This window comes from Temnothorax curvispinosus, unplaced genomic scaffold (assembly GCF_003070985.1).
Source record: "Temnothorax curvispinosus isolate PA1 unplaced genomic scaffold, ASM307098v1 QBEX01002202.1, whole genome shotgun sequence".
NCBI lineage: Eukaryota > Metazoa > Arthropoda > Insecta > Hymenoptera > Formicidae > Temnothorax > Temnothorax curvispinosus.
In genome coordinates, this window is record NW_020211982.1 from 23,729 (window position 1) to 32,803 (window position 9,075).

General features: G+C 36.3%; 1 protein-coding gene across 1 annotated transcript; it reads left to right on the plus strand.

Moving 5' to 3' along the window:
* Window positions 1-2,255: 2,255 nt before the first annotated feature.
* Window positions 2,256-6,685, plus strand: LOC112468895 (caspase-1-like). The gene is made up of 3 exons (XM_025038291.1): window positions 2,256-2,503; window positions 4,891-5,150; window positions 5,596-6,685. Exons 1-3 carry the CDS (start codon window positions 2,421-2,423, stop codon window positions 5,919-5,921), a joined length of 669 nt encoding a protein of 222 aa, XP_024894059.1. The 5' UTR covers window positions 2,256-2,420; the 3' UTR covers window positions 5,922-6,685.
* Window positions 6,686-9,075: the final 2,390 nt, after the last annotated feature.

Genomic DNA, 9,075 nt, shown 5'->3' on the forward strand with positions numbered 1-9,075 from the left:
CAATACAATTTGAATACACAAAAGAAACTGCTGAAAAAATAAAAAGTGAAAAGCAACGTATGGATGACGAAATTGCTCAATTACGAGAAACAGAAATAGAAAAGTTCGGAACCACATTCAAAATAAATCATCAAATGATATTTACGATGATAGACGGTAAGGTAGCTCAAGCTGTAACCCACGCGCCTTCATCATCTTCATGCTTCATTTGCGGTTCCAAACCATCTCAAATGAACAACTTAACAGAAATTAATAAAAGGTCTAACAAAGAAAAGAAGCACTCAAATTAGGAATGTCACCCTTGCACGCACGAATCAAATTCATGGAATGTATATTACATATTGCCTACAATTTGTCTTTCAAGAATAAGTGGTCAACAACGCCAGAAACACGCGTTCAAAAAGAAGAAACAAAAAAAAAAAAGAATACAAGACGCTTTTTATAATAAACTTGGACTGAGGGTAGACATCGTTAAACAAGGTTCCGGATCATCTAATGACGGAAATACTTCTCGACGATTTTTTGCTGATCCAAAAATCACAGCAGAAATAACTGGAGTTGACGAGGAATTGATCAGAAGATGATCAGAAGATTTTCCACAATATTACAAACAATTAATTGTGGTGAAGAAATAAATTCAGAAAAATTCGGTTCTAATGCGTACAAGGCAGCGGAAATATTTATTGAAAAATATTCTTGGTACTTTATGCCAATTACCGTTCATAAAATTCTTCTTCACGGTAAGGAAATTATAGAAAATGCCTCGAAAAATGCAGCGTTACCTGTTGGGACATTATCGGAAAAAGCTCAAGAGGCAAGAAATAAGGACTATAAACGATATCGACTTAATCATAGTAGAAAATGTAGCCGTCTGTTTACAAATGAAGATGTTATGCATATGATGCTCGTGTCATCCGATCCGTTAATAACTAGTTTAAGAAGTAAACCACATCAAAAAAATTTAGACTTAAGCGATGAGACCCAAGAATTACTTTGCTCTTATACGTAAATTAAATGTAAATTGAATTTTTATTTAATTTCAATCAAATACTTGTTCCTATCATTAATTTTTAATAAATATACACTTTTGCAATTTTTATAAGTCAACATTGAAAGGTTCTATGATCATTCATTGCATATTTCACAAATAACATAATTTTTTCCGCGATTCGCGCAAACGGCTCCACTGTGCGCCGCGGCCGCAGCATATCCCCTCTAACTGGCTAGTTTGGACACGAACCATTAGCACGGACGCAAACCATGTGCGGTTACCGAGCGAAACGACGTAGTTGAGTTGTAGATTGAGTTGCACTTTCTCAGGCGGCGCGTCGGAAAATGCGACACAGAAAAATTGACGAAAAATGCCGGGATGGCCTCTCTCAGGTTTCTCTCTGGCTTTCACATGCTGACGCTCGACGCTCATTTTCAGCGGCAAGAAGGTCGCATGACCACAATTGACGCCGGCGTCAATTGAAATTCATGAAAAGGAAAACAGCGTCAAAATTTCGGCATCTTCGCGCTGCTTTGACTTTGACGCTTGAAGTCGGAAAAATCCAACTTCTCTTTCTTGACGCTGGCATCATGGTGATGTCACGTGACGACGCTCAACGCTGTTTTTCAGCGTCCTATGAATTTGCACAAAGGAGATGTGAAGTTTATTGTTGTCACTTTTCCGCGATGCCGATTGGTTCTCTTGCTGCGCTTACTTTATTTGCAGCTGTCATTGTATATTTTGGCTGCGTTCGGGGAGCGCACTATTAGCGCTATTTGCTTATTCTATCCTTGTTCTACACTTGATGAGCGATAAAGATAGAATGATGCAATAGCGCTAATAGCGCGCTCCCCGAACGCAGCCTTTGACAGTTGTGTAGTGTATCAAGGAGTTAATAGTGTAATAGTAATAGCATAATGTTAAAGCTAAATAGCGCGCGCGAAGCGCGCGTCTGTAGTGTCTAGTATTATTAAAAAAACGTTGAAAAAATACACATAAAGTCAATATTTCTAAACATTAATTTAATGTTCCTTGCTTACTGGAACATTTTTGTCGACTTGTCGCTTGCTGGAAAGCTCCCAGAATGACGCTTGTGTCAACTTGAGTCGCTAAATGAAAAGCTCCCATACTGTGCTCCGTGTGCCTCTGGCTTAAGTGTGACTGGTTGGATCTAAAGGAAAGAACCAATCACATTCTATTGTTACTTAGCAGCTCAGTGAGTGGTCGTGCTCCTAGATGGACCCATTCTCTCTACGTCTCTACACGTTTCAGGGTTCAGTACAGTTCAGTATTATTCAGCGTTATCGAAGTGCTTGCTAAGCTTGGCTACGCTACGTATTTTGTTCAGACAAAGTGACTGCACAAACTGCGCAGTGAGAGATAGGCTCTTTCCCGCGATCTGTGAGCTTATTACGCGAAAATTAACACCATGTGCTCCACCGACAATAACAGCAGCATGAATAACGGCATGCAGCGCGACGACGTAGGCGACGCGTTTGGATCGTTCGGCAGGTATATACGAGAACTTCTCGTCTACCTGCGTTGCCAGGCACGCGCACACATTTGCGCTATCACACAAATTGCGAATCGTCGCAAGATTCCATATTGTCTATATTAAAAAATTTTACAATAATTAATTGAACTACAACAAGATATCTGTATATATGCATATATATATGTATATATATATATATATATATATATATATATATATATATATATATATATATATATATATATATACATATTTATATATTATAATAATTAAACTCGATATTGGTATTGTAACAAAGAAAGATGTCATTAGAGCGGATTACTCCTATCGTACGCAAGATATGAGACAAGTTTATTTGATACGTAATGATTGTTCAATGACTGCTGGAAGCAAACTAGATTGCACAAACATGGCACAAACATTGGCTGCATTTCGATATTCACTGTCAGTACTGAAAATCTATATTTTTTTATATTTTATGTCACGTATACTATAGATTTTCAGTACTGACAGTAAATATCGAAATGCAGCTATATAAAATGGACTTTTGTCAATTTTTATCATAGAATTAACTCTTATCGATTCGCGAATCATGTGCAATTTCCACCTTTAGATTAAAAGCGAGTCGTATTAAAAATATGAAGAATAGGGAAGACCGGAGCTATCTGTCCACAGTACTGCTATCTCAAGTTTTAAGAGACAGATGTCTCTACCATTGTAACAAGTAGTTGAAAAATGCCCTACGTAAGACATTTAAATGTTGTTTGTTTTCTTGCGATACCTCTCGCAGACGCTATATATACGTTAAAAGAAAAGCGAAAACAATTATTCACATTTTTCGACGGTCGAAAAATTTGCTGTGCGACGGTAGTTTAACTGAAATTAAAGTAAGCAATTCATAATATTATCAATTAATATATAGTTATCAGGTGTGAGAAGCGTCAAATCTTACTTCCGCATTATCTAAAATTGTGGCAACATGTTAACGACTGAAAAACGTGGTCGGGGCTATCTGTTCTATTTTTGATGGGGCAATGTGTCCACACTTCAATGACGAATTGTTCTTTTATAAATGGTGCGCAACTACAAAAGAAAGACTTTCCTTAAGACGGATAAGGTAGACATATCTAATAAAATTATATTTAGAGCGATTAAAAGAATAAAAATTGAGCGAGAATCTTTTCGTAAAATCAGCGTTAGACTTTGGAATAAATGTTCGGGCTCTCACTCGCTACTGTAAAAAAATGACCTACGAGCAATTACTTGATCCTGCGATTCAAGAATCGTTACCAAATTTTTATTTTAAAAATACACGTCAAGTTAAATATATGAGTTTGTCTTAAATTATTGAGTATTTTCTATTTCAAACGCTGCCGAGGATAAACTAAAGGCTCTAAATAAAAAAAAAGATTAAAGAATTGAGGAGACAAAAGAAACTCATCACATTGATTTTACAATGGACTCAAAATCAGTTTGATGCCACCGTATATAAAAAAAAGTCAGCTCTACGCAGGAAACTTATCAAAAAATCTACACAAAGTGCCTACTACTTCTCTGATTCCAACGACTAGGCAGTTTTTCCAATATTATTAATAATAAATAATATCATAAATAAATATAGAAATTAATATAAAAAATGTGTTTTATATTATGTGGACAGATAGCCCCTCGAATGTAGACAGATAGCCCCGCATATGGGGCTGTCTACGCTTGACTTGTCTACTTAAAAAATTTGTTTCTTTAAAATGTTAAAAAATCAATTATTCTAATTGTTTTTTTTTTTTTTTTTTAATAGCAAGGTTGAAAGGTTATACCATTTAGCCAAATATCTTTATTAGTTTTTTAGTAAACTTGAAAAAAGCGTAAAGTGTGGACACATAGCCCCGGTCTCCCCTACGAGATGTAAAATTCAGGCTCTGAATACAGATGTAAATAGGTGTTTTCCTATTATTGACACAAGTCGACACAAACGTCGTTCTATCTTTCTTTGCATTCAATTAGTTACAAAGACAGAACAACAATTGTGTCAACTTGTATCAGTAAATGGAAAGCATCCGATGTGTAGCAAATAAGCATGTACCAGAAAACATATACAGACTATATATATTTATATGGTGGCTTAAGGCCATTGCACGTAACAATGTTTTAGTTGTAATTGTAAGGCCGTAAGAAAATAGACCAATCATAGTCGATTATTCTTTTCGCGCTTGAATCCCTGGTAGGGACTCCCTGGAGGGTCTCTAGAAAAGGCAAGTTTCTACGATAAATTTAAATGGTCCCCCCTACAGTAGTTATTAAACTGGATTATAAGCAGCCGTGTAAACATAGTCATAGACTCTGAATCTAATATGGAAAAGTTTTAAGTTAGAATATATGGAACAACAAGACAACATTCTTTTTACAGGAGCAGCACAGTTTCTCCTCTCAGTGTAGCACAATTGGCACCTACTCAGCGTTATGCCACATACTATAATATGAATCATTCCAAGCGTGGTGTAGCTCTCATCTTCAATCATGAATTTTTCACTGTCCCACATCTTAAACCTCGCTGCGGTACAAATGTCGATTGTGAAAATTTAACCCTCAACTTGAAAAATCTTGGTTTTGAAGTGAACGACTTTCACAATTTAACTCACAAAGATGTAGTAAAACAATTGGAAAGAGGTAAGATGCACTTCAACGTTCAACTCGCACATTCAACATTTCTTTAAGAAACTTGTTATTTAATAGCGAATTCGGGCGCTTGCGCTAGTGCACACTGAGTGCGCACTAAGGCTTGTTCTTAATCAATTGTTATATTTACAGATCATCTCAAATACTTCTTAGTCTGTAAAATGATTTGTACAGCATCCATATAGATCCATATACAGATTGTTTTATTGGCTAAAAAATTTTTAAATGTGTATTTAAATGACTTTAAATATAAGAATAGATTATAAACAAGCCTTAGTGCGCACTCAGTGTGCACTAGTGCAAGCGCCCGAATTCGCTTTAAGAAACATTTGTTATATATAAAAAGTATAAAGAGAATGTCTGATGTTTTATAGATGAAATATCATGTAGGATATAAGTGAAATATGTGATAACAAGCAGATTATTACTTTCACAGCTGCGGAAATGGATCATTCTGAACATGATTGCTTGGTGATAGCTGTGTTAAGTCACGGTGAACTTGGATTGCTCTACGCTCATGATACTGCGTATAAAGCGGATTCTCTATGGCATTACTTCACTGCCGATAAATGCCAGAGTCTTGCTGGCAAACCTAAGCTATTTTTTATACAAGCTTGCCAGGGTGATAAACTGGATCCAGGTATTAATCTCAAAGAGCGTACTGAAACGGATGGGCTTGTCTCAACATTCCGCATCCCTACTCAAGCGGACTTTCTTATTGCCTACTCAACCATTCCAGGTATTGTCATTTGCGCTATCTGAACATTAACCGTCCATTGCCCTCGTTCAGCAAACGAATGTCAGTACTCTCGTATTAGTGCCATGCTGCGCTATAGTATGTTTGTCACTGTATTAGAGGTGTAGTTCCGAATGACCCCTGCTCCTGATTGACCTAAAGTTTTACACATAAGTTGTTTTTGATGTGAGGAATAAAATCCGCGTGGTCCCAACTTCGGGAAATAAAAAAAAATTTTTTATGATAGCATTTATCTCTCAATTATTGAGTTGGAGATCTGTGTTTTTGCATCAGTTCATGAATTTAGTTGGCTACATATTACATAAGATGACTCATAAGTTATTTTTAAAGTTTAGCCACAATTTCGATTTTTTTAAAATAATGTCAAATGTTTCATTGTGTACAGGGGTGTGTATACAATATATATGATCAGATCGTACATTATACATGGCACAAGATCTGATCATATAAGTTCATATATGGTCAGACATACATATTATTATGTGTAGCAGATATGACACTATACATAATCGTATCTGGCCTCACATGGTCGTATATAAAGAATGTTCGGCCATGTATTATCAGATATAATTATATGTGGCCATACATAACTATATCGGCACTGTATATGATCATATATGACAAGACACGATGCTGTATATGATTGTATATATGTTTATATACGACCGGAAATGATATGAAACATGATCAGATCTGTCTATATATGACCAGATTGGGATATAATGATATAAAATGTCCGGTAAAAATATTCATATCTGACAGTATATGAACATATATAAATAAACAAAACAATTTCCGTCGCCAGCAAATAATTCAAAATAAGTCGTTTTATTTTCGACCCAACTGGCCAATTGAAACAAGATTGCACGACGTTTCGACCGAATTCCGGTCCTTATCAAGTGCTTTAATTCAAGTTACACCGATCCGCATAACAAACTTAATTGCATCGTTGACGTGGTGTCCTGACAACGTCAAGACAAACGCCAAACTAAACAAAAGAGAAAATAATACATTTAACAATAGAAAAACTATACAAAATCATTACAATATCGCGCTAGTCAAAAACAATAAAATCAATTAACACTGTAAAAATTAGTTAAAAGCTTACAATTCTTGTGCGTTCCAAAACAAACGGTGAAATCAAAACGTCACCAGCCATATCGAGGCACAACGTCCGAACAGTAAGACAGTCAAATTCGAAATGAAGTTGTCAAACGTAATCCGCGGATAGTAAACGGTGCTCTGGTGGAAAAACGAGCAGAACCGAATATACAGGGCCGACTAAGTAATACCAATGACACGGTTATAAATAGATGGCAGGCTCTCAGTACCGTTTTGTAAATTGATTGTGCAATCATGTTTTTTAATGAAAAACATTTCCGATATTTCTTTTTTTTTGAAATGTTTTTCTTTGTATAAAATTTTCGGATGCTGCCACTTGAAATCATGATTGTGTGCAAGACGGTGTTTGCTCACAACAGAATGATTATCTACATTTTTCCTGATATCACATCGATGTTCTTTAATGCGTGTTTCTAAATGCCTTTTTGTCTGGCCAATATATACCGCATCATAATTTGCACAATCAATCTTATAAACTAACTCAGTCTGACTGAGATTCGGCAACCCGTCTTTACCCTTCCTAATGACACAATCCAATCTCTTCGGGATGGTGTGAAGAACTCTAAAGTTCATGTCTCGCATTATACGGCTAACATTCTCGCTAAGGCCCTTTATGTAAGGTACAGTAATGCACCTTCGAGGATCTTGGGCCACTTCGCTACTGACAGGATCATTGTTGTTACGATTTCGCAATTCGCCAAGCCGGACATTGACATATTTATCAACAACTTTCTTCGGGTAACAATTATTAATAAGGATCTTTTTTATTTTACTAATATTAGACTTGTGAAACCGCGCGTCGGACAAAAGAATCGCCCGATCAACTAAATTCCTTACGATGTTAATTTTATATTTCATAGGATGGTTTGAAAAATAATGTATATACCGGCCCAAGAAAGTTGGTTTACGGAACCAATTCGTGAGCAATGAGCCTCTCTCGCGGATGACCGTGGTATCAAGGAAACTCAATTTACCATTGCTTTCCATTTCATAAGTGAATTTTAATCTATCGTTGTAATTGTTGAAACTGTCTAATAATTCCCTAATACCCGACTCGGGAACAACCGCGAAAATATCATCCACATATCGTTTGAAAAAGGATATCCTGAAATTGAGCCGCTCGCGCTGTATAAAATGCTTCTCTAAATCCTCCATGACCATGTCAGCCAAGATAGGAGAGAGGGGAGACCCCATCGGGCTTCCGAAGATCTGTTCATAAAATTGGCCGTTGAACATAAAACTAGTAGAACTGAGGATCAAGTCTACAGCACTCAAGAATTGTGGAAGGCTGAGATCAGTTTTTGTAGTGATGGAATTACATCTCTCTTCAATCTCTTTCAAAACAAGATCTTTAGATACGTTAGTGAAAAGAGAAGTGACATCTAGCGAAATTAAAACGTCACCGTCTCCCACTCTTACTCCTCTAATCAATTCTACAAAGGACCAACCATCCTTAACATATGATTCAGGTTCAGGAACAGATTTTTCTAAAATATTTTGCAAACGACTGGCGATATTATAAAGCGGACTGCCTAAAATGGAAACAATTATACGTAATGGTGAGCCAATTTTATGAATCTTCGGGAGTCCGTAACTGCGCGGAAGATTCCCATTAGTGCAATTCAAATGTCTAAAAACTTGCTCATTGATGTGCCCATGTTAAACCAAGACTTTGCCACTTCGTTGATTTTCGATGTTGTTTTCTTATAGGATTGCTTTTCAAAAAGGCATTTAGAAACACGCATCAAAGAACATCGATGTGATATCAGAGAAATGTAGATAATCATTCTGTTGTGAACAAACACCGTCTTGCACACAATCATGATTTCAAGTGGCAGCATCCGAAAATTTTATACAAAGAAAAACATTTCAAAAAAAAGAGAAATATCGGAAATGTTTTTCATTAAAAAACATGGTTGCACAATCAATTTACAAAACGATACTGAGAGCCTGCCATCTATTTATAACCGTGTCATTGGTATTACTTAGTCGGCACTGTATATTCGGTTCTGCTCGTTTTTCCACCAGAGCGCCGTT

Coding starts and splice junctions, on each gene's coding strand:
- LOC112468895 (XM_025038291.1), top strand. CDS start 2,421: ATGTGCTCCACCGACAATAACAGCAGCATGAATAACGGCATGCAGCGC. Junction 2,504..4,890: donor GCGTTTGGATCGTTCGGCAG/GTATATACGAGA, acceptor TTCTTTTTACAG/GAGCAGCACAGTTTCTCCTC. Junction 5,151..5,595: donor AGTAAAACAATTGGAAAGAG/GTAAGATGCACT, acceptor TTACTTTCACAG/CTGCGGAAATGGATCATTCT.